Genomic DNA, 14,834 nt, shown 5'->3' with positions numbered 1-14,834 from the left:
ATCTAAATATTCCTCCCACTTCTAGGGTAAGTTTGTGGCAGAGCTTTAGTTCTGTTTGTGGCAATTTTATTACTGTTTTCTTGTGTTCAGACAAGGGCTACCTCAGTGGCAGATCTTTCTAATGCACTGACCACATGTGTAATTTCTAGCAGTTAATGCTTCAATTAGAATGCTCTAATGACATTACTTTGTGTAATAAGAATTGAAATTAAGATGAAATGTCCACCAGTAAGAGACCGAGGGAACCTAATGAATGTTAAGTAACTTGAAAAAGAACTTTATGAACTATCTCCAGTTACATGCCAAGATTATTTTAGCTTAAAGACACAGACTGCTCAGAAGGATGTATAGAACAGTTGGATGCAAAAAAGTTACATGATAAACTTCTAAAACTACTCTTTAAAATCTATGTTTAGATATTTGCTGATTCTGCAAGACCCTAAAGCTTAGGGATTGTTTTTAAAGCTTTATAGTTCCTGAAGTAAGTAGGACTTAGGGGAAGTTGGTTCACAAATAACATTTGGCTGGATGGCTAAGAAATTAATTTCATGATCCAGTGATTATTATAAAATATGAATGTAAGTATCCATTAGTGAAAAGAATGATTGCAAAGTCTAACTATTTACAGGGGAGTGCCCATTCAGCTGAAAAACCTATAGCCTATTATTTAGTTCACTTTCTTTAAAAAACTACTGCAAATTCTGTTTTAATCTACAACCTTGAGCTTGAATTCCCTGTCTCCTTTTTGAGATCATAATTACTTGAGACTTTGAAAAACTGAAAATTAGGATTAATGTGGAAGCTATTAATACACTGCTGAATTTGCATGGTGAACTGTTTTTAACGTAAATTTTTCTCATTAACATTCACTTGATGTTTGTGGTCGAAGAAGGAAAGATTGATAGGAAAAAAGAGCAAAAATTCTGTATACCATATTAAAAAAAACCCACTTTTTTAATTTAGAGATAAATGCTTCTTGAAGTTGAGGTGGCACAATATTACCCAAAGTTAAGGGCTAGTCTAGATGACATAAGACTTTGAAAAGAATATAGATTCTTGAATGGAGTTCAAGTATAACTTCAATGTTGCTTTGCAACAGTTACACCATGTTTTAATTTACCTTTGTCTTCTGAATGTTGTTAACTTCCTAATGACAGTCAGCATTTTAAATCAGTGGTTTTATTTGCTTGGTTGTTTTGAATGTGAAGCTTTTTGTTTGGGTTCCTGGAAGCTACTGAAGTAGCTTCAGTTTCTAAGAACTGGAGACATCCTTTGTCCATGGTGTTTCTGTTCCTCTCTGTGGATAATGTTGTGGTTTGCACTTAGGTATTACACACTTTTTAAGCAGTGTGTTTGCTGAGTTCTGGCTTTTCAGAGGTGCTAAGACTATTCCTAAAGTCAGGGTGAATTTGAGTAAGACTTTTGGAAAGAAAGTGCATAACACGAAAACATTATTTCTTGGCTTTTCCCCCCCTCATTATAATGTTCTTTTTTATGCTAAATAGGACAAGCAAGAAGAGATAAATGTACATGTTTCAGATTTTAAGCCCTTCAGTTGTTTTGTTTTGCTTTACATCTTTGACCTCTGGGATTTTTGGGATGAGATGGAGTAAGAGAGAATGGAAAATATTTCCATTTTCCCAGGAACTCAGGTGACATAGGCTGTGGAAAGAGAAGAATATTCTGGAGAAAAAGTTGAAAAGCTTTTCCACTTGCCTATCTCAAAGTTCACCTATCAAGTTCATATAAAAATCTTTTCGAAGTATTTTAGTTTAAGCTGCTCATCTAAAACTTGGTGTTACTGAATGAGTTGTCCTTCTGATTCCAACATTGCTCCCTGCTGTTGTGCATAGAAAACAGATTTGTTTTGGTCTGGCAGTAATTTGCTTTAAATGTTACTGTCTAAAGTCATTACCAACTCCTCGGGGGTTTTTTGAGGTGCATGAAAAACAATCCACTAGTACATCTCTCATTCCAGGAATACCTTATTTGTTCTGGTTGAATATGTACTAGGCTTCTTCTAGATGAAAACAGATGAAAATTTCCAAAATAAGAGCTTACAGTCTGTGCATGTTTGCTGCTAATGTCCTTAATGAGAGCACTCAGACTTTAGATGGTAGTAGCTACCCATATTTGTTTTGATTGCGCCATATTCCCTGTTGATTAAATGATGGGGGTGATGTTACTTCCACATAACAAAATGGCTGTTCTTTCCCTTTGCAATTCTAATTTAAAAAAAAAAAAAATTCTTCATTGCACTGCACTGATGTTGTTTTGTGTTTTCTCCTTCAAGTTAATCTCTGCACATTTTTTTTTTAAATTTGATCATTTTTATCTGAAAGGAATACATTCCTCCAGTATTCTGAGATAAAGTACTGGGGTAAGTATTAGTTTTAGAGAATGATGAGGGAAAGAAACAACCACCTTTATCACCTAGTGATAAAGGCCCTAATTTTTTCCCTTGGATGGATTTCCTTAGATGGGAACAGCTGGAAAATTGATTTCTTATTGAATTCACAATTTTTTTTTCCAGCACTGAAAATGCCTTTTTTGTTAAAAGCTGTTTTTACCCTCTTCTTTCTTCCACTGTTGTTCTTTGAAATATTGTTCATTTTCCCTAAAAAGGGTCCAAACACTAGTCTGTTATTGTCACTGCCATCAGATTTTAACTTAAAGCCGCCATTTCCTATTCCCCACCAACATGGATGTGTTTAGAGTACTGTTATAATTAGAAAGAAGCACTGATGAGCAAGACTTAACATGATTTATAATGTTTTGAGTAGTACAAAAGCTTTGGCAAGGATTACTTTTATCATTTTTTGACCTGTGATAGTAACTTAATGTATTTGAAGGGTGCTTATTTACCCATTGCCTTTGCTTCTGTTCATGAAAAATGTCTGCAGTTCACAGTGAGCAATTCCAGTTACCAGTGCTGCTCTTTGGATTTATGTCAGCTGTGGGCACTGTCATTGAGACCACTGCAGACAGAACCTCTCTTTAAGAAGAAATGCTTGTAGGTTACCTTAATAAGGGAGCTTATTACTAAGATTTGAGATTTTACAGAATAGTTTCATACTGTTTTCAAATGATCTGTCTTGATTCTGTTCATGAAGATACGATCTTGTTTGGCCTTTTGGTTTTTGGACTGGAATAGGAAATATGGCTTTGCCACTAGGCTTTCTAATATCTGAGTGTCTTTAGGAGTAGCTCTTTGTGGATTTGTGTAGTATGAGTAGAGAGGGAAGGCCATTGTATTGCATTTGGTAGGTAGTAGAAATACAGACACTGTCATCCATGCGAAGAATAATGGCTTTAGATATAAACATGAGTGCTTTCGTAAGTACCTGAAAGATGCCGAAAAATCAGCAGGAAAAATGCAGTGAAAAGATTCTTATGGAGGTGTAGTTCTTCCTGTATTATAGAAATCTATACAGCAATACTTGTACTCAGTGGAATGTACTTAGTACAGCGGTGTACTTTAGTACAGGATATCTGTGCATATAAGTTCTGTCCTGTCCATTTTCATTATATATATGTAAAAATGAGTTATTTTCATTTAAGTTAGTGTGTTATTTTATAGTAATGAAACATGCCAGATGGCCAAGGATATTTCACCTAAATACTAAATAAAGTTAAAGAAAACATTTACTGAAACCACAAGAGGTCTGATTCAGAAAGAAAGTACTCAAGTAGTGTGGATCTAATTTAAAATATAAAACATTCTGCATTGGCTGACCCTATTTGTAACCTCCTGAAAGAGAAAGTTTAGAAATACTGTATGACTAAGAGCAAATACTGTCAGACCTAATTCAGGGAAAGCTCTAAAACATACTTCAGCTGCCCCTGCTTAATTGCTACTTCAAGGGAACTGTGCACAGTAAACACATTTTGGAATTCGAATATCTTATCTCTTAAGAGAACAAGCCATTGAAAGCAAAACCATTCTATTTTTGGAACATGTTGCACACGTTTATCTCTGTTTCGGTGTAAACTTTGGGGTTTATAACTGTAAATATTAGGGAAAAAGTCGTTACTGTGAGGGTGGCGAGGCACTGGAACAGGTTTCCCGGAGAGATTGTGCATGGCCCATCCCCGGAAGCATTTAAGGCCAGGTTGGATGGGGCTCTGAGCAGCCTAGTCTAAAGGAAGGTGTCCCTGCCCATGTCACACAACTGGATCTTTAAGGTCTCTTCCAACCCAAACCGTTCTCTGATTCCGTGAAATATGGCAATAAAAAGGAATTGATCTATTAAAGCGGATTGTAGTAATCACAACAGCACATTTTGATAGCTTTAATTCTGAGTGACTGGAGTCCCACGTATAAACTACAAACCAGACATCTTTCCATTCAAGGCTTACAAGAACCACCTTAAACAATATTATAATGCAGGGTCTAATTTCAGCAGTGCTGAACTTAAGTAGCTCACGAAGTGGTGAACAGTAGTGAGTCCTGGGGAAAAGTTCTCTGGAAGAGGAATGCGAATACTAGAAACACTTCAGTCTCATATAGCATGGACCTCCTCAAATTTTCCTTTTGTTATGCTGGACATATTGGGAAGGATCTCCTTATTTCAAAACTACTTTGTTCTTTTGTCTTCAAGAAGTCATAGTTACACCATAATTTCAAAGTAGTCTGTTATCCCCTTTCCTTCATGATCAAAATAGTTAACATAGATGTGAATAATAGGAATGATTGCTTAAGAATTCTCCAATGATTCCTTAGTGGCAAAGCTTTCCTGACATGTAAGAAGATTAATTTCAGTCCTCTGCTTTCATTTGTTGCCACTGCTGGATATGCACAGCTTGAAGTTTGGAAACTTGTCTTAGGGATGGCTCATTCACAGTCGGGAGAGTCTATGAGAGGAGACCAAATGTCATGTAATGTTCTGGAAAAGAGCAAAGAAGTTGGCTCAGGCAGATTCAGCTGTTGATCAAGGTCTGTATTGTTAACAGATGTCTGTATATTGCATCAATAAGTAATAAGGTGCTTGTTTGGAGTAACTGCCAGGAGGCAGTGGTCTGGGGGGTTGGTCTGTGGCTTATCAAGAGAAACCAGTATCTGATAAGCAAGAAAACACTAAGACTTCTAATGTTTAATTTCAGGGTAGTGAATTACTGAAAGAGAAAATGCATTTCCTTTTCAAGTGGGACACTACTTATCCATGGATCTCTGCTCAGCAGACAATTGGAAGAATTCTAGTTTCTTCTTCCCAGCCAATGAATAGAGTCACTCATTTGTGCTGGCCAGTGTTCACAGACAGCCTTCTCCTAATCACTGCTGGGACACAATCGTTTGCACTGATCTAGCAGTGGTGAAGCTGCATTGATGGGCAGATTGCCTGTTTTCCATATAAACTTGCTAAAAGCTCTCAGGAATTTCATTTTCCCATCAGTTGTTTTGAGGATGTCACTGGCTTCTGCTATGGATAGCTTTTCTTACCATGCCTAGAAAGCTGTCAGATACCCATCACTGGAGATGTTTTCCACTAGAGTTGGACAATCCATCATTTATCATTCCTATCTAATTGATACTACTGGCCAATTTTGTTTTCTGTCATTGCTGAAAGATTCTTAAAGGTTCCCTTTCCTGGAAATGTTGGTTTTTTATGAAACTTGATCCTTACGTTGCCAGGGTTTGATACATACTTATTCAGAAAATACTGTATATATATATAATATTTATATGATGAGGATGCCTGATTTTAATTTCTCTGGGTCCCCCAGTCCTCAAAATGTCTTCTCATTAGGTCAGACTCATCTTGCACAAGCTGGACAAGATACCCCTAAATATCTATTAAGGTCTTTGGATATTTGGATAGGATTTGAATATTAGGATTTACTATGAATCAATACAAAGGATATGCCATTTCTACTTTTCCTTTGTTTAACTCAGGTATATTATTGGACAGAATAGTAAATTGATGACAGTTCCTTGAATTTCTATAGTTCATCCTTCTCTGGGAAAACACAGCATAATTGTCACTTGTTTTTATCTTCAGCTACAAGCCATACAGAAGTTTGAGTTAGTGCTTTGTTCAGATGGGTGTTTAAATCCAGTGCTGTTTTGGGAAGAGTGTTACAGTGTATACTTACATAGTGTGAATAATGTGGAGAGGAGTAAGAAATCCTTAACTTCTAGTTTCTTAATGGATGCTAAACTCCCACAAGTTGAAGAGCATACATAGGGCATGCAAAGTAGCAAACCCATCCTTCTTTCTAGTCTTATTTCTGGGAAACTTCTTTCCTATCTATAGTCTACATAGAATATTGAATTTGTTATCCAGAAATAAGTCAGCTACCTAAGTCAGGTACATAATATTTTTTCAGATGTTTTGATTCCTGAGATACTTCCCAGAGCTTTCCTGAAGATTGGTAGTTCACTCAAATGCAAGACCATGAGGGTATGAAATGTTTGTACTGCCTCTGCACAAGCCAGGTTAACTGAAGAAAAGTCTTTTAAAGCACATTGCCAATAGTTCAAAATACCCTTTAAGAAATTATGTTCTTAGATTTGTATATGGAAGTAGTCTCTATTAGTATTAAGATTTTACCACTTCATGGTGTACATATGCCATACATACGTATCAGGAGAAATTGTCTTTCATAGGTAGAACTCGGTTACTACTTTGTTTCTGGAGTGTGCTTGTGGTTAATATTACATTTCTTTTATATCATTTCAGGAGTATGATGATGGCTATGGAGCTGCTTATGATGAACAAAGCTATGATTCTTATGATAACAGCTATAGCACTCAAGCACAAAGGTAAGCTTCCAAATCAGCTGTAACTACATTTGAAAAATTCTGTGGTTAGCCAGTTAGTTTTACTTAAAGGTTTTCAAAACAACAAAAATTTTGAGAGGCTTTTTAGAAATAACTACCTGTGTTAGTTGTTTTTAGTATCACATAAGTATAAAAGTTAAGTTTCTGAGTGTCTGAAAAAAAACCAGAACTGATAACTTGAAACAGTTTTAGTGATGCCAAATCATAAATCAGAAAGTTTTCAAAAGTTCAGGAAATTCAGGAAAACTTAATTCAGATTCATTTTGGGAGGGAGGAGTAAGCAAGGAGGGGAGAGGAGAAAAAGAAACTTAAAAAAGGTATTAAATCTTCTGAAACATGAAACTGATTGCATTTCCTTACTACTTTTAACAAGGTTATATTCCAGTATTTTACCTTTATTTGACTGTAATAACAGTACACCTTGTGTTTTACTTCTCTGTGGAATTCCTTGTGACAAATTTGAATCGCTTGTCACTTGTTTCCTTCCCCCACTTCATTCTCAGCAGTATTTTTAAGCGCTTCTAATTTATTTTCTTAAAATTTTACTTTCTTAAAGGAGTCACTATTTGGCAATTCCATGAATTACAAAGAATACTAATGTGTCCCAGTGTTGGGAAAAATGCTATGAAGTAAAAACTTCTTCCTATAGGTAGAGCTTAATGGCAAAAATCACATGACAGATATAGCAACTTGGTTGATCATTCCTGTTATTGGGTATTTTCAATGTGCCTGTCTCAAAAAGGAACTTCTGTGCACCTTTTACTGAATTGTAATTTATTTTCACTATTTTCTCTTGGACGAAGCTTTTGTAATTTGCTCAATAGTAGATTTTGTAATGTCTTAGAGAATGTTTTGAAACTTTTATGGCAATGTTATGACATGTCTCTGAGGCAGGGTAACTGAGGTTCCTGTTCATAAATACTTTGGGGTGAATTAGAGTAAAATGACACTGAATGACAGGTGTATATGAGGCCAGATGTATTTTAAAACAATTTAATTGCAGCAGAATTAGGTAAGCATTTTGGTTTTTTTCTATAAGAGTATCAGGAAATAATACATAAGGAAAAGAGAGAGAAGGAAAGGATAACAGTAGATTGTGGAGAGGAAAGATATCACCTGTGGATCCAGTGATGAGACTTAATTGTTGTGATTTTGATTGTCTGTGATCTGTGATGGTCTCAGTCCTGATCTGTTGGGAATGGGGTCCAGCCAAGCAAAAGGTTCCTCGTTATATACATTAAAATTAGCCTGGGAACACCTGGGTCCCTCCCCAGGGAGGGAGTTCTTTGCTGTAACACTGAGGCACATGCAGTCTTCAGATGGAGGGTTTTCAAAAGAGTTGGGGGTTTGCTTTGTAGTCCTTGTTGGTTTCAGTCCCCCTCTACTGGTCTTGCCTGTTCCTTGACCCCACTTCTGTGCTTGCATTGTATATTGTGTGGTCACCATGGACCTGAGCAGGAAAATTGGCTCCAGTCAGGTGCTGCCCTACCTTTGCATGGTCCCCCTTTCCAGGCACATCCTGTTCTAACTTGCTCACTTGAATGGTCATCAGTGTTTGAGGCACAGCAATGCGTTAACTCCTTACTGTCCAGGCTTCTACAGGCAAAAAAACCCCTTAAAATTGTTAAAACAATAATGTTCAGAAAATTATTTAAAAAAAATACTATAGGTTTACATTACTGCTTTAGTCATTTTGGCTGATTAAAGCATCAAACTTTGCCCACTGCAAAGATGGCAATAGGAGAGGAAGATGAGATATTGATAAATAGATGGTTCTTGGCCTGTTTCACGTTCTGCTAAATATGTAAGGTTTACAATGGAGCTTTATCTGAAATAGTACAGAACTGTTCACAGCAAAGTTGAGAATAAAGCTCTTTACACCTGGCATCTGCTCTTCTGTAGTGTTGTCACAACCAACTTCAATTTTGTTGTGTAAATGAATATTTTTCTGTGCTCAACAACTTAGTCAATGTGAAAAAACATAGTGGAAAGTACCAGTGTAGTTATTGTTGAGAACTAAAATAATGAAATTACTTTTGTCCGATACTTGGCTGCTACAGCTTCTAAGCTACTGAAAATTGATAAAAATAATGACTTAAGAAACCAGCAGTGTAGTCTCAAAAATATGAGACTCTGTAGTGTTACATTTCGAGAGCAGCTGTTGGTAATGGATTTTTTTTTTTCCACAAAAGAAAATTGCCAAAGTAGTCCTCAACTTTATGTTGGTAATTCTGTTCTGGTTTACTGCTCCTAGTATTGGTAAATGGGTTTATTGCAACCAAACATTTGGACTTCATTACAGAGTCATTTGCCTGAGCCAAAACTAAACATTACTTGGATTTGATTTTTTTTTTTTTTTTTCATGGTAAGAAGGTTTTCACTGGCATTTTCTTCCTTTGAACTAAAATTAGGAAACAAACAAATTTCCCAAGGAATGAAATTGCTGTTGTAAAGGATTAATACATAAGAATGTATAATACTCTTAGATATATGTGCACATGCTTAACTGTCTAAAGGAGATACTTCATAAAATGATTGCTGTATTTTGTATTTTACCTGTAGTTTCACAATAACATATATTGTTGGATTTTAATGAAATTGTTATCTTTGGAATGATTACTTGACTTTTTTTCCCCCTAATTTTATTAAGTGTTCTGTGGTAAAAGAAAACATGAAATTATTCACTGGCATATTTCTCACAGGATATCAACTCTCATTTTCTTGCATATTTTCTGGCTTGGCCAAAAGATTTTTGGGATAGTATTGGCAGGCAAAAAAGTAATAACTATAAACAGCCATCTGAGCTACCTAGACCTGCATTCCTGTCTTTAATTGGAATATCAAGTAGTAGCCCATATTGCAAAATGTCATTGTGTAACCATTATGAGATACTTATCATATTTAGGTTCATTACATTGCCCTTACTATGAAGGAAATTAAGGGAAAGTGGATTGTTTTCGTAGCTTAGCCTTATATCATTCTTGATATTTTGCCCTCATAAAACATGGAAGGAAACTGCATTTACACATGGAGGGCATTCACGTGTTTAAAATGCATCGTTTAGTGACCAGCATGTGGAAACAACTTACTCTCTTTCCATTTCTAAGTTGAAAATACTGATCTTGAAGTATTTCTAGTATGCCTTCTGCTATTGATTTCTCTAGAAATATTGTAATATTAATGATATTGTGTATTAAAGGGGAAATTTGGGAAACAGCTATTAAACTGAAAATGAGTTGGCTCATTAAAGTACTTGGAGTAGTTTTTAGTATATAACCAAGTTTGAGTGCAGGAACAGGATTTAATGTTCACAAATATACACATTGTGTGATATGTTGGAGGCAGTGGAAATACTCATTTCTCTTTTAAAGCTTTTGCTTATGTAGTGATTCCCCTGTTAAAGATGGACACTTGCAATAGAATCTGAAATATCTCTAGCAATTTTGGAGATCTGTAAGATGTTGCACAACAGCACATCTTTTGCTATAGGTGAGCAGGAGTACCTTCTCCAAATCTGACCATTCAGTACAACAGTGTGACTCTCCTTGATTGCTTTTATTTTGATGTTTCGAGTGTGTTTGCCAGAAATGACCAAATCTGAGATGGACTGGGATGAGTGATATGTTCAGATATGAAGAATTGGATACTGTGTATTTCTGTGTGCATTGAGGTGGATGAGACTTTGCTTGCTCTGCAAATAAATTCTTCCCATTTTTATACTAAGTGCTCACTGATAACAAACTGCAAGAGCTTAGAAGTTTAGTGGCATTTTATTTGACATTGTGTGAGACTGTATCCTTGCTTGTGCGTGGCATCCTGAACATTCAGTTAAAACCTGCCACAGCACTAATAGGGAGAGAAGCATTAGAGTTTTCTGAGTTCTTATCTATCTTAATGCCCTGTAATCCTATAAAAAAAGTTGTTTTCCTTTAGAACAGTTTATTATCCACAGTTGTTTGTTCATGCAACAAAGCCCCAAATAGTGCTTCAGGATGTCCTTTAATGGAATTGTTTTTATGGTCAAAAAGACATATCCCTTGGAGCTGTACTGAGCTTGACTAGTTATCTGAACTGATTTCTAGAAGAGATGTGACTAAATTATATTTATAGTTTTTTGCAGACAGATTGTTTAATGCTATTTTCATCGGTATAATCTGGACTGTTCTTCTTAGTCTTGTTATAAAAAAAACAAAACAACCTCAGAATAGCTTAAAATATTTCTCAATTTCTGAAAATCAAAAGCTACTAAATATAGAATCATACAATGGTTTGGGCTGGAAGGGACCTTAAAGACCATCTAGTTCCAACCTTCCTGCCACAGGCAGGGACACCTTCCACTAGACCAGGTTGCTCCAAACACCATCCAACCTGGCCTTGAGCATCCAGGGATGGGGCATCCACAGCTTCTCTGGCCAATGTATTCCAGTGCCTCCTCACCCTCACAGTCAAGAGTCTCTTCCTAATATCTAACCTAAATATCTTCTCCTTCAGTTTAAAACCATCCCCTCATCCAATCACTACATGCTCCTGATACGCAGTCAAACTTTAAGGTTGTATGTTATGCAGTCAGGAGTTCCTTCATAACATTTCTTTTCTATATACACATGGAGTAATTTAACATGTGCAGTTGTATGCCAAAAACCTTTCCATGATCTCAAGGAAAAATGAATTGTGAGTGTGAAAGCCAAACTCGTGACTCCTGGTACTGATATTTTCCTGTGTCAGATGCATGTACACCTGTCAGTGTCCCTCCCCAGCACATGTGCATTCTTCCATAACTTATCTCACTCTTAAAAGACTTCCCAAACCTGTCTAGAATTTTAATTTTTGTCTTGAATTTATTGCAAAAAGTAGTGGGTATTTTAATGGTCTGATGTTAATGCTAGACCAATTTTATTATGAAAATTCACATAATAGTGTTATGGAGGGAGCAGGAGCATTTAATTGTGTCTTCATTTAAAATTGTAACTCAGTTTAAACATTTGCAGCATGAGGAAAAAAATCTAGTTATTTTAAATCTCAGAAATACGTTTTGAATTGAGCCAAAGTGCTTTTGTCCCTTAGTGACTCCATACATGAGCCACACAAGTGTTTGCGAAGACAATAATATGGCAAAGGGAAATGGATGCTAATAAATCAACTGTCACTGTCAGCTCACTGTTTAATGTTCTCTAGAATACATAAGATTTATCACTGAGGAATTGTAGAATAATGGTAGTGTATGGAAACAAAGTCCACCAGGGAGATGTACTACATCATTTGGATTTAGCGCTGCCATCTGCTTAATAGCACTGAGATGACTACAGAGGTACTTATGATCAACCATTCATAGCAGTGACAGATGCTGTAGAGAGTTAACATGCCAGGGAATGAGGTTTGTTACTGAAATTCAGATTATGTGACAAGGTTGCTGAGAAAGGGGGCTGGGTTTGTTACCTCTCCAACAGCATTAGAGGTTTACTATGTGCTTTTAACTTTACTATTGAGAGAGAATGGCTAACACAGTTACTGTAGTGCAAGAAGAAGTATGGAGAAACCCCATCTGTCTGGTTCATGCACTCAGAAGTTTCAAAGAACTTCCTTAGGCTTGTGTGCTAACATTTAAAACACAATACTTTTCCTAGGTAAAAAAAAAAAAGCTTTTGATTAGCTTCATTTTTTTTAATCTGCAACAGACATCAGCAGCCTCAACTACAATAGGAATAGTTTGTTTAACTGTATGCCTGTGTCTGCTGAGGGACAAGAATGGGTCATTCATGTAGTAACGCCATTTTGTGTTTATAATTTATAATTTTAAAACTGTTTCAGATCTTCAGTCAGGGTGATCTCACCTTCACTCTGTTGCAGAATTTAATCTAAACAGAGTTATAAAATGGGAAATATTAGGACTTGGGGAAATGACTGGCTTTGTTTACAGTTTTCTGGAATGCTTTTGGGTTTCCACATTTATCTATTAGTGCTATAGATTTCTCTTGGCAACAAGCATTGTGCCACTGACTTAAATAGTGTTTCTCAGTTGCTCTTTGTGTATATCTAACAACAATTGCTATCACTTCAAATGAAACCAAAATGTGATAAATTCAAATCACTGCAAGTTGCCTGTGAGCCTTGGAGCCACCCAGTTAACCTAATCTTAGCTGAGGGAATTGGCAAATTCTCTTTAGTGTACCTATGTTTATTCAGTGCCTCTAAATCATCCTGTGTTTATTGTTAATGTGTTGGGAAATGAGAAATACATGCTGCAACTTTATGTTAAATCGTTTACTTCAATGCATAAAAAGATAACTGCCCATATGGTAATTCCTAGGCATGTTAAAAACATGGTATTCTGAATCGTATAATTGTTCAGGTTGGAAAAGATCTCTAAGATCAAATCCAACTACTAATTCAGCACCACCAGGTTCACTGCTAAACCATGTCCCCAAGTGCCACATCCACACAGTTTTTTTTTTTGAAGACTTTCAGGATGGTGGTTCCTGGGCAGCCTGTTCCGGTGCCTGACCACACCTTCAGTGAAGAAATTTTTTCCCAACATCCCCTGTTTCTCACATGGGAGAAGAGACCAACACCCACCTTGCCACACCCTCCTTTCAGGTATTTGTAAGCAGCGATAAGGCCCCACCAGAGCCTCCTTTTCTCCAGGCTGAACCCCCCCCGACCCCAACCCCCTCAGAGGGGAGACCATGTTCTTTACTGTTCATTTCAACAGTGACTGATTCAAGATAGAAAATTTCTATGTCAGGGAGACTGTATACAAAGACCCAGTGGTTTGAAAGGTTTGAGGAATTTTATGTTTGTTAGCTTGCAGTAGTTACTTAGGAACTAAGTAGTCAGATTTTGGGTTGAAAAGGATTTAAACTCACCTTGAAATCTGGCAGTGGCCATTGTTCAGTTGATGCCTGAAGAATACAACTGAATTGGTTTGCCGAAATCCTTCAAATCTCTCTAAATACCTGATTTTATGTCATTCCAGAGGCACTTTAGTTACAAGAGAAGCTGATTCCTAGTATGTGGTTCTTGGCAATACCCTCATTTTCCACTAAGCTCAAATTTTCAGGTGATTTTTGGAACTCTGCTTAGTAGTCATACAAAAGACAATGGCATTCCCGTTTTTAAAAGAAGGATTTTCATAAAAAGCTGAGCGTAGGGATTTGAAACTGGCTTATGGAGATGTTGCTATTGGTATTTGAAAGTTAATTGCTAACAGTTTGTTTGTGATGCTCAGTGTTTTAAATTTACATTGTTGAGTTTGTCAGCAATCATGCATTTGCAGGATGTATAAATATGCATTACATGCAAAACGGTGTCTGTTACTGTAGTTTTTCAAGATGTAATTCTCTCCATTTTAATGCTTGTAGGTGTTTGTATTTCATTCTCTGACTTATAAATCAAATCAATCCACAGGAGTTTGATTTCTGGGGGTAGTGCAAATGGCTTGCATTTTGTATTGCTGTTGCTTGTGAACACCTGGTATGTATGACTTTATTGGAGGTTATAATTCTGTAAAATAAAGTCTCAAAAGCATTAGCATAAACAAGCTAATGTAGCTTTTAACTGAAAACCCCTGCCATGTGGTTTCTTGCTCAATTTTTGTGCTCACATTATTGGAGGAGATTATTTTCTGCAGTTTCTCAAATCTCATTTTTATGTTTAGATACGTGTTTTCTTTTTCAATTACCTGTTAAAATGTGACAAGCTAGAATATTCAGAAGTGCCTCTAGCACAGGTAGTTTTAATTGTGGGTCTAGCATACATTTGAATTTTTTAAAACTGGTTTACAGAAATCTGACCTGAAATGACAGTAAACAGAAATAAGACTAAGGCAATTAGAGTGTAATTATGGGAAAAAAACTTGGGCAACTTAGCACAAGCATATCTCGTGGTGCACTCACTGCAAAATATTTTTAGCATCATATTGATGTTAGTAGGTTGCTGCGCTATTTAAGAAATTGATTACTTTTCATTCATACTAATTAGACTTGTTTTTAGATACAAAAAATTATTTTGGTTCGCTTCATGACTTTGATATTAAACTTAATTATGACGGTGCCTC

The 14,834-nt window shown here is 36.3% G+C and overlaps 1 protein-coding gene across 3 annotated transcripts in view; it reads left to right on the top strand.

Annotated features, from left to right (window-relative positions):
* Nucleotides 1–14,834, top strand: part of KHDRBS3 (KH RNA binding domain containing, signal transduction associated 3) — a 96,559-nt gene that overhangs the window by 65,962 nt on the left and 15,763 nt on the right. For all 3 annotated transcript variants that reach the window (XR_004359435.1, XM_032701015.1, XM_032701026.1), the window contains one exon: nucleotides 6,681–6,763. Coding sequence is in view for 2 of the 3 variants with exons in the window: in XM_032701015.1 (XP_032556906.1) it covers nucleotides 6,681–6,763 (83 nt within the window). In the remaining variant the exon portion in view is untranslated. The remainder of the gene's footprint in view (nucleotides 1–6,680; nucleotides 6,764–14,834) is intronic.

The sequence above is a fragment of the Chiroxiphia lanceolata genome, chromosome 1 (assembly GCF_009829145.1).
Source record: "Chiroxiphia lanceolata isolate bChiLan1 chromosome 1, bChiLan1.pri, whole genome shotgun sequence".
Lineage (NCBI taxonomy): Eukaryota > Metazoa > Chordata > Aves > Passeriformes > Pipridae > Chiroxiphia > Chiroxiphia lanceolata.
The sequence above is the reverse complement of the archived record's forward strand: the minus strand, read 5'-3'. Positions and strand labels throughout refer to the sequence as shown.